The sequence below is a fragment of the Vulpes vulpes genome, chromosome 15 (assembly GCF_048418805.1).
Source record: "Vulpes vulpes isolate BD-2025 chromosome 15, VulVul3, whole genome shotgun sequence".
Lineage (NCBI taxonomy): Eukaryota > Metazoa > Chordata > Mammalia > Carnivora > Canidae > Vulpes > Vulpes vulpes.
The window spans coordinates 112,387,129-112,401,914 of NC_132794.1; the positions used below are offsets into that span (position 1 = coordinate 112,387,129).

The 14,786-nt window shown below is 52.0% G+C and overlaps 1 protein-coding gene across 1 annotated transcript in view; it reads right to left on the reverse strand.

Annotated features, from left to right (window-relative positions):
* The window catches only part of DHX32 (DEAH-box helicase 32 (putative)), a 51,698-nt gene that overhangs the window by 4,376 nt on the left and 32,536 nt on the right, over positions 1–14,786 (reverse strand). The window contains exons 5-9 of the mRNA XM_072740373.1: positions 11,795–12,040; positions 10,386–10,485; positions 10,140–10,298; positions 850–1,041; positions 2–151 (exon numbers count right to left, since the gene is read on the reverse strand). Coding sequence (XP_072596474.1) covers positions 2–151; positions 850–1,041; positions 10,140–10,298; positions 10,386–10,485; positions 11,795–12,040 — 847 coding nt within the window. The remainder of the gene's footprint in view (position 1; positions 152–849; positions 1,042–10,139; positions 10,299–10,385; positions 10,486–11,794; positions 12,041–14,786) is intronic.

Below are 14,786 nucleotides of genomic sequence, written 5' to 3' on the forward strand. Positions count from 1 at the left end.
CGGTCACTGGTGGAATTCAGAGCTATGTCCTGGTAGGCCTTGTAAATGTTGATGAGGGTAAAGTGATCTCCTTCAGGATGTAAAAATGTCTTCCAGCAAGTCAAGGCGGCCTCCTCAGCTCCATGTGGCAGATTAGAGAAGCAGTTGGGAGCTTTAAGACGCAAAAGATCACAAGGTCAGCAATACTGGAGGCACTTCCCCTCCCCTGCCCACCAGCAGAACATGCAGAGGGCCGGCTGGTGACCCTGTATGTAGAACCAACCATTCCTGGCTGCTGCTCTGGATCAACGTTATTCTTGCTTATTCAGAAATCAGAGATTCAGGGTGAGTTGTCCTGTTTTTTCTCCTTGTTTGCCTGTGTAGGTGTAGCGAGTACCCTGCTCGTACCACCGTCAGAGCAGGGCCCCCGGGGGACCTGAGACACTCAGAGGCCCAGCCGCTGGCACAGGATTAGGACTTACAGTCCTAATGCTGCACTGCCCTTGGCCTGTTTTGCCAGTAAAGGAATACATTAAGCCAGGAAGCAAGAATGAAGGTGGTAGGAAACAGAAACAGAGCTCTCTGGGGGAAGAACATTCCTAGTGACCCAATTTTTCTTTCAATGTTTGATTAAGAAATTCACTGGATTTTGAATGACTTTTTTCAATCACTTGATTCCATCTTTCAATTATTAAGATAATTCGTGTAACTTCCTACCTTTTAAACCTATTAATATGCTTATTACTTCAAAAGGTTAAATGAATTGGTCAGTGCCTCTGTTAGGTTCTTCAAATCCTTCAGATGGATCTCATTTAAATCTAGACCTGGCACAGATTGACAAAACAAAGAGCAGTACTCCCCAAGGAGTACCTGTCACCATGGCAGCGATTGTCAGCATCTCCTCCACACAGTCAAATTCACAGGATGCTAAGATAGACTTTGAGAGTTGTGGGTCAAGGGGAAACTCCGACATGATGATCCCAAACTCAGAGAGGTTCCCATCATTGTCCAGTGCTGCCAGGTAGTCCAAGTCTTCCAGAGCCTGCATTAAGCTTTCCGGTGCTAGCAGAGAAAAAAAAAAAATCACCAGTCTCCTATAACCAAGATGGAGTGACAAGTACTGGACCTCCCTTCCCACACGAGACAACCGAACAGTTGGCAAAACACGTGAAACCACAGTTTGCGGGACAAAGCATGTCAGCAGTGAAGGCAGGGATTCTGGAGAGGGGCGCTAATGAAGGGAAGGCCATGACCACCCAGCAAAAGGCCTTGAAAGTTTCCCGGCTGCAGTGCCAGAAGGGGACCCAGGTGAGGCCTGCCAGACTCCTGAGCTATGAAGATGGTGCTGAGGGTCCAGGAAGGCTAAGGTCGCCAGAGCTTGCAGGTGGGGCCACCTGACAGGAGAGAGCCATACAGAGCTAGAGATCGGAATATCTACGAAAGGTCTTCTTGCTTCGTCGGCAGAGCATGCAGAAGTAACATCGGGTCACAGAAAGAACCATCAGGTCACAGAAAGAACCATCCAGAGGATTAGAGGGACAGTGCCAGGTGCTCATACTGAATCTAGGGCACGCCCATTTCTGCCCACCAGACTGGCAAACCTCAGAGTTCATGGGGCCCTGGGTGGGAGATGCAGAAGGGAAGAACTAACCCTCAATGTGCACGGCTCCAGGACCCGAATCTTAAAACCAGGACCTGAAAGGATCATCCTGCAGCCCAGAATAACAGTCAAGAATATTTATAGGAATACAAAATATCCAATACCCAACACAACAAAATGTACAATGTCTAGCATCCAATAAAAAATTATGAGGCATGAAGAGCAGGAAAATACAATCCCATAATAGGGAGAAAAATTAATCAATTGAAACTGACCCAGAACCTGGAGAGATGACAAATAGCAGGTAAGGATGCTAAAGAGTTACTCGCCAGTGCAAAGACAAGGCAGATTTTCTCCATGCCTGTAGAACGTCAGTAATGGCGTGCTCATCAGAGATGCTTAATACCCACCAGAAAAGGTAATCCACTTATTCAAACCAGGGTATTCTCCTTGCCTTTGCAGAGTAAGATTAGATTAGTAAATATGTGTGTTTTTCTCCTGTCTGGCAGGTGGTACAGCAATAAAGGCCACACAGAGAAGCAAATGACACAGGATTAAGCGTTCTACCCCAGACACAAGGATTTCCGAGCACTGCTAGATTCCTTTCATTTGTCTTGACTCTACCAGGTGCATGGTGAGCTAGCTGAGCACTACGGGGACCTGCTGGCATCGGGGAGTTCAAAATAACGAATAGTAAAAATTTCCTTATTTGCTGTTCAAACACTGACCGCTAAGCTACTTGGCAAAATTTTGGGCAAAGTCTATAACTCAAAAGCCAGTCACAACTCAGATCTGCTAAAATCCCCTCGTTCCTACTGAGACTTGATGAAAACATCAGGAGAAACCACTATGGTGGGTTGAGAAATGGTTCGCTGATGCCGACATGCAGTTCTTCAAGTCTCTAGTCCTCTCGCTGAAGAAGAGCAGAACGGGTCACGGGCCTGTTCTCAACCTGTGACACATCACACAGGTCACGAGCAAAAGACCAGTCCTGGGAAAGCAGGTGTTGGGGCTGCAGGGGCTGTAAGAAGTAGCCTGCCACACCCCCAAACCTGCCCAGACCCCCCACACACACTGGAAGACCTGGAGCACAGCTTTAATCCCCAGCTGGGGGAAAAGAAGTTTAACTTTCCTTCTGCTTTTGAATCCCACCCTTGAGATTTACCAGTGAGTGGGGCAGGGCCTCCAGGAGATCCCTGTCCTTCCCCAGGCTCGGCCCCTGCGGCCTGGTCTGGGTGCTGGCACGGAGCACCGGGGCTCCTCGGTCATTCTTGGACACCCCTGGGCAAAGATGAGACCTTGAGAAGCCACAGTCCCGGGAAGGAGACAGATGGGCTATTTAGGGAAAAAAAAAAGTCCGAGAGTTCTCTCAGCCATGAAATGAAAGAACAGCTGACCTGTTGGGAGAAGGTGCAAGATGCAGTCGGAGGAACAAACATCTCAGATTAAAAACCGCGGGACGGGGCTGGGAGCACAAACTTAATTACCGAAAACTGTTTAGAAACCAATTTCTATAAATCAGCAAAGCTGCCACGTTATGACTTACAGGATCTTTGGCAATTGTCCCTGTAAGCATCTGGCTTCGCAGCCAGGCTGTGTCCCCAAAGGGCATCTACTCCTCATTTTATGTCTTGTGGCTAAATTGGCTGCACACAGGATGATGAACAGAAACAACTTCATAATTCTGCTCCCACCCTAACACCAGAAAAAAAAAAATGTTCTGGGGTTTTATTGTATCAGAAGGAACAAGTTAATGAATGCAGATCACACAGGTGAAGCAGCAATAATAAATAACTGAATAGGATTTGCTAATAGAACATCCCACACTTTAAGACGTCTCCCCGGTGCGGCTCACGAAGTTGTCGTAGCCACAAAGCGGAAGTGTTTAGGCGAGGCCCTTCACGGCAGCTTCAGACTTCCCTGCGAAGTCATGCTAAGGACGTCTCAGCCGGCAGGAGGGCAGAACAGCAGGCCGCCTCGTGGGGAGCAGTCCCCAAGGGCAGGGTTGGTTCCCTTCCTCCCCCACACTCCTTAACCAACCAGGAGGGCTGTGGGATCCAGGTTCAATCTGCGTCACTGGAGTGGGAGAGGATTTTAGAGGTAGGGTGGCCTCAGTGGTACGCGGAGGAGACAGGCCATGCCCTGAAAGGTGAAGTTCCTGACCGGGAGGAGCCCGTCCTGCTGTGAGGGTGCCCTCCGACCCCTCGCGCCCAGCTCTGCTCTAGCCGTGCCGAGGACGAGACGCTCGCAGACCCGACGGCCACGGCCCAGGAGAGGACTGAGGCAGGGAAGGGAGCTGAGCCCATCTGCAGGGGCCGCCCTGCTGGCTGCCGGTCAGCTCACTCCTTCTAAGGGTGACACCCAGCTCATTGACTCGTGTCCTCTTAAGCCACTTGCAAGGCCCTGGGGCAGGGACACGTGGACGGGCACAACCCTGGCCCCTCAGGGGTGGGAGGTCTTAGAGGAGGGAGACCCACGTACAAACCCACAATCCATTTCCGGTGTCCTGGGATAATTCCCAGTTGTCCCTAACTGGCCCCTCGCGGGCAGCGCCCCCACGCCCCCCAGAAGCGGGGACCCCAGCACGTGCCCACGGCCAGACGCGCTGCCGGCTTCAGGGCGCCGCTTCTCAAACGGAGCCAACGACGCCCCTCCCTGGGGCTTGAGGGTTTGGACCAAGAGGCGGACGAGTTTCCAGGGGCTGACTCGGGGCCGGAGGCTCGGAGCCGAACCGGCCCGGATTCTGGCAGGACCGAAGAGCGGACGAGCCACCGAGACGCTCGGGCAGGAGACGCCGCGCGCCGAGGTCGTCCGAGGCTGTTTTCGCGAGCGCTCCCGGGGCTCGACTTCATTCCCACCCTGGACTTCACGGGACACCCCGGTTTCCTTGTCACCACCCCGTGTTCACGCAGGTGTGGGCCACTGCTGGCTCTCGGCCCCGGGGCGCTGGGACCAGGCCAGCGCGGCTCGGGAGCCCGTGGAAGGGCAGCGAATCCACGGGGGCGCGAGGAACCCGCTGTGTGCCGGCCCCGTTAACCCCCCCCCCGTCACTCACACACACACACACACACACACACACACACACACACACACACACACACACGGAGAAAGAGAGAAATGAAGCCAGGGCGGAAGAGGGCCGGAGGCAAGGAGCTCTGGGGCCCCGCCGGCGTGAGGGTGGGTACCGCGCAGCGCACAGAGGGGAGCCAGCGGCTGGCTCCGGGGCGGCGGTGTAGACTCCAAAGCCTCGAGACTTTCAGGAACCAGGTTTAAGAGCTTGGCTCCGAAGAGGAGAGGTGGACGGGCTTCCGTGTCCCTGGGCCCCAGGGCCGCGCCCCGGAGCCTGGCGTTCGCCGGGTCCCCGCGGCCACACGCACGCGGCCCTGCTGCGCCTGTCACCGACGCGAGCCGCTCAGGCGAGCCGCTCAGGATGAGGGCGGACACCGCGTCCTCGGGCTGCAGATGAGCCAAGGGAAGCGACGGCCCGAGGCCCAGGCAGGGTGGGCCGGACCGGGGACACGTGGCCTCGGGCTCCGGGCCCGACGCCCCCCTGGGCCCGACCCGGGTCCTCAGAGGCCGCCCGGTGCTGCCTCCCGGCGCCCGTGGCTCCGCATCCGCCTCTCGCAGGTGAAATGCCCTTTGTGGGGACCCGCTTCTGAGCTCGGGCCGGAGTCACGCAGGTGGGGACAGCTACAGTGGCTACCATGTGCCGGTCACGTCTCTAAGGGGCCCACGTACATGAGCTGATTTGTCTTGCCAACTCTAGGAGCCAATTACCCTGATCACACTCACATTCAGATGAAGAAGCTGAGGCCCAAGGGGTGACACGGTGAGGTGACACGGTGCGGGGGGACTGGAGTCCTGGCGGCCTGCTCGGGAGCCCGAGCTGCCACGGCTCCCCGGCTCAGTTAGGAGCAGCGTCCCCCTTCGCCCTCAGACGCGCGGGCCTGGGCCACAAGTCACGCGCTCACCGGAGCTATCAAGAGCCTGATGCGAATCAGGAGAGGAAAAGGCCTCCATCCTGCACCTGCAGAAATCTCCCCATGCTCAACTTTCTGAGTAATTACTTTGTCGCTTCCAAGACCCTCCAAGACCCTCCAAGACCCTCACTCGGTGGCTCTTGAGTTGTTCTAGCATTTTTGCGCCTTTTGCACACTCCTACCCCGCTGCCTGGACACAGCGAATAGCTCCGTGTGGCCTCTAGACGGATAAGAACGTGACTGTCACCGACTTAGACATCCAGGCGGGCGCTTGCTACCGGTGTGGCGCCAGACAATCTGCTCACCCGAGGCTGTCCGCGGGCGGCAGGGGCAGGCGGAGGGGCTGCGGCCCGGGGTCTGTGCCACCGCGTGCACGGGGAGTGTGCGGCCCCCTCCGCCTCTGCCCTCCCCTTAGTACAGGCTGCAGCAGTTAAAGACCCTTTTGTAAGTCTTGAGGCAAAATCCCGTTTCCAGGGATGCGGAAACAGGCCAGGTCTTCCCCGGGGTGCACCCAGCTTAGGCCCTCCTGCGGCGGACGGAGTTCCAGATCCTCCTTCGTTGACTCCTGACTCCTCGGGCGAGCCTCCCGCACCATCACCGCAGATCACGCCACTGCGGCATCCCTCCCCCGCCCCCCCCCCCCCCCCCCCCCCGGCAACTCTGACGCGGGCCTCGGCGCCCCGACTTTATTCCGTCCCCCGCGTTCCTTCCCGTTTCCTCGGGCGCCCTGGCTCGTCCTGTGCACCCTGCCTGGCAAGTCCGTGTGTGGGTTCATTTCTCACAGATCCTTCCAAGGCCGGTCATCTCGCCACCGCTAAACGAGCTCTGCGTCCAAATACACAGATGACGTCTGGTGTTGTCTGGTACATCTCAGCTAGTTTGTCCCCAGTCTCTGTGCAGGTGTCGCTGCTTCCTTGAGGAAAACATGTGGTCAGCTGGTCCCGGGCAACTGATCCAGATCAACAGTAATGGTGTCGCTCAGGATGGAGGTCAATGTTCAGCACCAGGGAAGAAAAAACAACCGATTCTTTTTTTTTTTTTTTTTAAGAGATCTGTATCAAGGGAATTCAGTGAATAGCCTGTAGCCTAGTTATGCCAAATTCATTTCCACATGGCTCATGAATCCTGAAAAGGGTAACAGGTTTGCTGCATTTGCGTGTTTCAATTGTAAGTTGAGTTAAATGCACCAGCTGCAAGCATCATCTTTTTTTCCTTCTAAAATGATGAGTCAGAGTTAATCCACAGTTCTCTCTCCCCCAAGCACAGCAGAAAACAGTTATGTGCTATTGTCAGGAGACAAAAATAAACTGCCACCCCAACCCTCTGTCCCCGGCCCCCCGCTCTAGGCCTCAGCAGCGCAGAGGGTGGCCGCCCGGAGAACGCAGGGATTCTTCTGCACTGCTGGGGCTTGCTGGCGGCTTTTTAAAACCTTTGAGGTTACAAAGGCCGCTTTTCTTCTGCCTTCCTGGCAAGTTCACCAGACATCTGCCATCTGGACCCAAGAAGAAGCCTGGGGAATCCACGCGGGCTGATTCCGGGCCTAAGAGACGAGCAGCGGGACGGGAAGCGTGTCTCCTCAGAGCATGGTCTCTGGAAGGTCCCTGCAGGGACTGCTTGGCCGACGGGCCTCTGACAAAAGCCGAGCTGAGGCTCTGAGGTCACCGATGAGAAACCCGGGAAATGGGGGCGCGTGGCCGCTGTGGTCACAGGATGGAGGCTGCAGGGATGCCGGCCTGCCTGTGCCCCCGGGCCCACCCCCGTCGAGCTCACCAGTTCCCGTCGCTCCTAACCTTCAGATAAGACACACGCACCCAACTGAGGCTGCCATACACACTCTACAGCTTTCCATCACATTCTCATCTCAGGCCACTGTGCTCCTCTGGGCTGCTCCTGCTCAGACCAGTGTGTTCAGCACACGGACGCACGGCCTCAGAATGCTTTGCTGGGGCGGGGAAGCCAGGAGCCAGGCAAGCTGGGCAGTAGGGTCGTTCGGTTGGGCTGTAACCTGCCCAGGGCCGGGCAGTAGGGTCGCTCCCCTTGGCTGTAACCTGCCCAGAGCCGGGCAGTAGGGCCGCTCCGCTTGGCTGTTATCCAGGTGACCTGCTCATTTTCCCAGGCACCAAAATGCCAAGGTCTTCTTGGCGTACATTCTACTTGGGCTTCTTCTCCCACCTGCGTCTGAGCTCTTCCTCTTCTTAATCTGGAGGAGATTTTCCCGACGTACTGCGTCTCCTGAGCCCTCAGGGAAGCCGGTTTCCTGCCCAAGGACAGCCTCCCCCGGGGCCTCCAATCCCCGCTAGTTTACTGTGGCTCCCAGGGGCCCCACACTCCGGCCCAGCAGACGTGGCCTGGCAGGTGGCAGAGGGGGCAGGGGCGTGGACAGAACAGCAGTCTGCAAACCTGCTTCTGGAAGAACAGAGAGCTCCAAGGGAGGAAGTGGCTACAGGGAAGTAGATGGATTTCACAAGAGATAAGGTGCTCCTCTGGTCCCTCTCCCTCTTAGAGATCCCACTGCTCCTTTAGGGAAGAGAATCTTTGCTGAAAATGTAAGATTCCAAAGGGTTCCCCAAAGTAGTTCATTTTTCAAACTGCTTACTGGGAGAGTTTCCTCATAAAGCTCCGAGAAGCTCCAGGGAAGGAGGAAGCATTGGTGAAGAGCACAGCACAGTGCACCTGCCCTGACCTCCCGACAGGAAACTTCCTAATCCCGCTTCGCGCGCTCTCCACACAGCGCTGCCCCACTTACAAGGACAAGCTGTCGTCTCCACTGTTAATTTTCCCTTGCACCTTTTCATTTCAAAGTTTGGCATCTTTGGAGGACCTTCCTCTTACTTACTCCCAATTCTACTAGTCATTTTCAGAAATATTTGAGAAAGGGTGACTCTAAAAGAACATACTTCTCAAGGGCTTGTGAATCCTACTGGCACCACTGGACTAAATAACTGAAAAACACAGGAACAGAGAGAAAGCAGCGCAAGGAAGTAGAAATCATTCGGTTTCCAAGCATGCTCTGTGCGCACGAGGCCCTGTGGCTGATGACTCTCTTGTGCACATTTGCCAAATAATACCCAGGCCGGTAGGTTGCCTTTCGCCCTCTCTGATCAGTGTCCTGAAGATGTCAACCACTGGCCTAAGGTGTGAAAAGAAATGAAGGAACTCCTTTGTGTTGAAGCATGACTGAGACTAAAGTATCAATGAAGGGCAATCAACTTCAAATCAGGAGCCTGATGGGGACGCAAATACCCACTGGGGTTCAGTGAAACTAAGCACAGGCTAGAGGACAAAGCGGCAGATCCTGCGGTCAACACTGCCTGGGCGTGGGCCTTCGCCTGGGCGGCAGGTGGAAGGAGTGAAAGGCATCGGACCCGCCCCCTGCAGCTCTGGAGGTGGGGTGCTTGGGGGGGCGTGAGAAGCACCAGAGAAAGGATGGAGGGCACAGACGACTAGGACAGATGCTCAGGCCCCTGGGGCTCCGGTCTGTGTAAGGAGACACTGCAGCAGAGGGTCCAGCTTCTCGTCTGCGTGCATGACCTAACTTCTGTGACTCTGTTTCCTCATCTGTAAAATGGAGCAACTCAGAGCATTTAGCTCAGAGGGCTGCTGCAGCACTGAACGACTGCGTCTGCACAGGCCACAAGGACGCTACTGCTGTTCCCCCGGCGACGTATTTAAATGGACAAGAACAAGCAGAGCGCTTGCTGCTTTCAACCTTTCGTGGCCAGCTGATTGCTGACATTTTAAACTCCAGAGCCAGCATCCCCCCCCCCCCCCCCGCCCCGACATCATAAGCAGAACGGAAGCCCTTTGCCCGCCAGGTAGGAGAAGCCAACTGGGAATGCGGGAGGCGCTGGGAGGCTGAGGGGAGCCAGTCCCGGCTTCCCTTCCCAGGCTGACCATGTGGCGCAGCCGCCCTGCACACCGCAGAGGCCACCTGTCCCTGCTTTCTCGGCCTTTCCACAGCACTCTGCTGGTGTCCATGGGGCAGTTGCAGTCCCAGGGAGGGCAGCACTGGAGCGGAGACAGCCAGCACCTCCTGGGTGACAGGGGGCTTTTGTCAAGGGCCCGCCAGAGGCGTCATTCCCATCGGAGGGTGATGGCCAGCCTGTAGCTAGAGTCTCGGTCCTAGGCTCCGGAACCTCACCCTCCGCGGAAATGCTAGACCTTAACTGCGAAGGAAGGAACTTCCAGGGGGAGCTCCCCCGGGTGACAGTGCGGTGCAGGACAGCTGGCTGACTCATGTCCCACCGGGAAGCCTGGAGGCCACCAGAAGTCCCCTACCCTCTGCAGCAGGCGGCCTCTGATGCCACACTCGGACCCGCTGGGTCTCTCAGGCCCAGTCCCCCAGGCTCCAGGGTCCAATGACAGATAATTCTCCAGGGTTGGGGCAGATGGTTCTAGAGGCTTTTAAAAAAAGTCCTTCTGAGACTGTTTCCCTCTAATGGGAAAAATGCTTCAGTATGAACCAAACCCTGACGCTTGCTTGCTCTGCCAAGCACCACCTACTCTTCACACTGGGCTGGGCAGGAGGCGAGGCGGCACGTCGGGGCCACGCACCGGCCAACACACGAGCACAACGCTACCTGGTCTGTTCATGAAGTCGCAGTGGCCTAAGCCCGCGATGTCCACTCTCTTCATGAAGAGCACCATGCTGGTTAGGTTGGCTTCCTGCATTTCGGCTGGCTTCAGGGGCCGCATGTCTTTGGAGGCAAATTCCTCAGAGTACAGGCAGAAAAGTTTTCCTAGGAGAAACCAAGAAGAATGGTTTTAATGTCTCTAGGCTGCCTTCCCACAGGAATTGGCAGCGGTTTTCATGACCGTGGTGCTACCTGAAGAAGATGAGCCGAGAATCTGCTTGCGAATCTCTGCTTGGCTTTGGCTGATGGGCTGCGTGACGAGGGAGTTTGCTCTTATCCTAGGGTTGTACACCTTTAAGTGGAAAGACAGGCTCTTTAGCGTCAGATCACTCAAGATTTCGCAGGCTCGATGGACCTGAGGGGACCGTGTGGGTCGGAGCACGTCACTTCTTGAAATGCTCCGCTACGGACTCATTCTCTCTGGACGACACTTATTATTGTTTCCCTTGCTGTGAGATAGAAACTGCTAGTGCCTTGATAAATGGATTTCAAGTTGTCTGCTTTCATTGGAGGTTCAATAAATATGGGACCTCTGCACCTGTCCTGAAATGCTGGCAGTGTCATTTCTCAAAGCATGACACTGTGATGACGACTGATGGGCATACGCCACATATGCACCAGCATCATCATCTGCTGATGGGACTGTTCAAGGTTTTATTCAAATTGTGACCTCAGCGGTCTGACCTTGATAAGCTGAGCTTCTCCAGATATAATGGCTCAGACAAAGGCTGCATGTGGCACCAACAGTGATTTTTTTTTTCTATTGAAAAAAAAATTTCCTGTTGGTGGGGGAGAGGGGGTCGGGGGGAGTGCAAATATCCCTGGGTTTTCTGAATGGTAAGAATCCAAAGTGGCTCCAAGGGAACCTGCGGAATGGTTGGAATCACTCTGTAGCACTAAGACAGTAAGATACTAGGAGAGCCAGTTTCCTAAAGGAGAAAAGCTACGTGATCTCTAATAATGCGCGATGGGATCAATACTTGGGTAGGCTCTCTCAGTTCTTAAATGCTATGATTTCTTATGTTCCAGTGTCTTTGAGAGTTTGAGATATTCTACTTGTACTTTTCCTAATTTTATTTAAAGGCAGTTATAAAAAAAATATTTTTAAAAGCTTAGGATAGAATTTTATCAGGTCAACATTAAAGCAGAAACTTGGTAAATTAAAGGCTGTGTACTGGAAACTAATTTCTGGCAAATCACCTCGGGGAAGATGCTAATGATGTTGATAAAGAGGCTACCAAAAATACTCAGTAGATGTACACAGGGAAAGACTGGTTCAGGAGTCAAATAACTTGCCTTGCTAGCAGCTTAGCTTACGAAAAACCACTGACAAGGAGAAGCACCACCTTTATGCTTTAGCAGTTGTGTCTTTTCTCAAAAGGTTTTCCTGTGGCACCGCAATCAACTTAGTTTGGGGATTACCTGCGTGCTAATGAAAGGCAGGAATGGGTAAACAAGACTGGCAATACTTTCCCTTTGCACACATGAGCATACCAGAGACTCCCCAGACCACATGCGTCACCCTCACTTCCCAGTGGATACAACGGCAGGAACCCAAGGACAATTATCAGCAGATGGTTTACCTGCTTGATAGTAATTACCTTTCTCCTCTCCACACCCACATCGATAACAAATTTGACCGTATTGCTCCAGATCAAAGACTCTCCAGAGCTAGCAGTTAACACCACTCTTCTCTGATAAACTTGGCATCTTTTTTCTGTTTCATCATTTGGCTTGAACAATGCGCATTTCTCTTTTGGATACAAAGGAACCACCACCAGCTCTCCAAGATCTGGGTTTAAGTTCGATCCTTCCTGGCAGACGATTTCATAGGCTTTCTCAATATCCTAAAGTAAAAAATAACGTCATTCATGAGAATAAACATGTCACAAACAACTCTGCTACTTAAAAAAAAAGTCTAATTAAATAAAACCGTCAGCAAAAGCTGCAGAATGTATACATGGAAAGAAATACCTGTGTTGTTGTCTATGTGAATCATTATGTGAAAAGAAGATGTAACTGGATGAGAACATTTCTCTGGGGAAGTTAAATATAATTTATAAACAATTTCATTGATTTCAGTCCAAAATGGCTTTCCTCTTGTGAAATGTACTACCTGAAATGCCTTTATGCGTTTATTCTATTTTTCTAGCTTGATGCAATTTCTCATATCCATTAACGATGATGGGTAAACAATTATTTTCACATCAGTGATAATGCATCACTATGCTTTAATGGTGGCAGAGCTAAGAATTATTATGCAATCTCTGGATTTCCAATAAAAGCACACAGACACACACATTCTATAACCAGGGTCTCTGGGTCACCCTCAAAGTTGTTTTGACCCATTTTCACTTTAAGACAGCATAAATGCAATGCAGGCAGGGAATATTCACTGCTAAATTACACATTTTGGTGTGATTCAGGCATTTAGAAATATCCTTTTAAACTGTTTCCCTGCCAAATGTATTGGAAAAAAAAAAGGAAGTTATTTCTCCTAAAACTGCATATAACTAGTATGCCTCAGAAGGCAAGGCATGTTAGGTAGTATTTTTCTATTTTTCAAATGCAACCATTTTTTTTTAGGACCTCATATAAAAAAAGACGTCATTTAATTCTTAAACGTTTTTTGGGGATCCCTGGGTGGCTCAGCGGTTTCGCGCCTGCCTTTGGCCCCGGGGCGTGATCCTGGAGTCCGGGGATCGGGTCCTGCATCAGGCTCCCTGCATGGAGCCAGCTTCTCCCTCTGCCTGTGTCTCTGCCTCTCTCTCTCTCTCTCTCTCTATGTCTATCATCAATAAATAAAAATAAATCTTAAAAAAAAAATCTTAAACGTTTTTGTTTCTAAAATTTTCTACTTTCTTAAGGGCCCAACTACCAAATGGAAGAAGCCACATTTCATTCATTAGATTTCACTAAAAATCTAGAAAAAGAGATGACTTTCCTTGACCATTTGAGTTTTTAGCTCATTTTCCAGTGCCCTCGCTCTCTCTCTTTTCTTCTTTTGCAGAAGAGGCTTAAGTTAACACAAGGGTTTTGTAGGACAGATCTGCCTGGAAAGATGGCATCACGGGTCTCGAAGACCTGGGGTGAGCTGTTTGAAAATTATTCCTGAGCTGCTGGGAGGTCCAGAAAGCAGGGCAGAGGCTTCCATGTGAGCAGGTGTCCAGTTACCTTCTCCCGTGTACACGTCCCCCTCCTGCACAGAGGTGGCTTCCTAGGGGCAGATGTCCACCAAGCAAAGAGCCTAACTGTTAATCATAATGAATGAAAACTTGCCAATGGGGATAATCAGAACAAACTTAGAATTCTGATCATGCCATCATTCTGTGTGAGAGCCTGTTAGAAATTACAGGGAGGGGATCCCTGGGTGGCGCAGCGGTTTAGCGCCTGCCTTTGGCCCAGGGCGCGATCCTGGAGACCCGGGATCAAGTCCCACATCGGGCTCCTGGTGCATGGAGCCTGCTTCTCCCTCTGCCTGTGTCTCTGCCTCTCTCTCTCTCTCTCTCTGTGTTTGGCTATCATAAATAAATAAAAATTAAAAAAAAATTAAAAAAAAAAAAAAAGAAATTACAGGGAGGGGGCAGGACTGTGGGGTTGCGTGTCCCTGCAGTGGGCCCCTCTCGGCCCACCAGGATCTCCCCCGATCCTCCCGGACGGATGACTCCAGTGGACGGATGACTCCTTTGAGCAGGTTGCCACAGGTGCTGCTGGAGTTGGAAATGGAAACTGATTCCAGCAGCCTGCTTGTGAGCAAATAGTTTTCAAAATAACCCTTCAAACTGCAGTGAAACATTTCTCTTATTCTCCTAAATACAGTTTAAAAGGTAATTTGGGCCACTCATTTTTTATTTGCTCCTGGTTGCTAAAACTTCTTGGTTGTCGATGGGTTCCAAGGTTGATTTTGTCCCTAATGGACAAAGAAAAAGGCATCAAAGAAATCTCCAAAAGGAAAAAAGCAGAGCAAAATAGAAACTGATGCTGTATGTAGTTTAGAGGCCTCAGGCTCAGCTGACACAGGGCTTTGTGGCCATAACTGTCAGAATTTGAGAGAAAACTGCTTGGCACACTCATCCAATGCTTCAAACTGTTGGTTCATTTCCTCTTTAGTGTGTACAGTGCATTTACCTCCATGGGGCTTTCCTACAATCCCTGGAAAGCCAAGGAAGGCAGACACACACTGGAGGGCGACCCCAGCCCCCGCAAGCCCCAAAACAAGAGCATTCCCCTTCAACCTGACAGTGGCTTTGGTGGACAGTTTGGAGGAAGCACAATAATTGGGCTGATGGGACCGTAAATCTCAAATTCATCCTCTACTTAACGTATTTGACTTTTCCAGGCTAAGAGACAGTTGCTATAAACCCTGAGGGCTCAAAGTCTCGGCTGAGTGTTAAGACTCAGGGCAGCATGTGGCTATGGGGATGAATTCACAGCAGGTGAGGCGCTAGGCCAGCAGTCACAGCAAATGTGAGGCACCCAATGCTCACCAACCCTAAAGGTTTGAGAGTATCTCTATATTTATATTTCTACAATAATAAATGTAGCCCTTAAAATACAAAGTGACAATTAGTACGTTCCTGTTAATGTACGTAA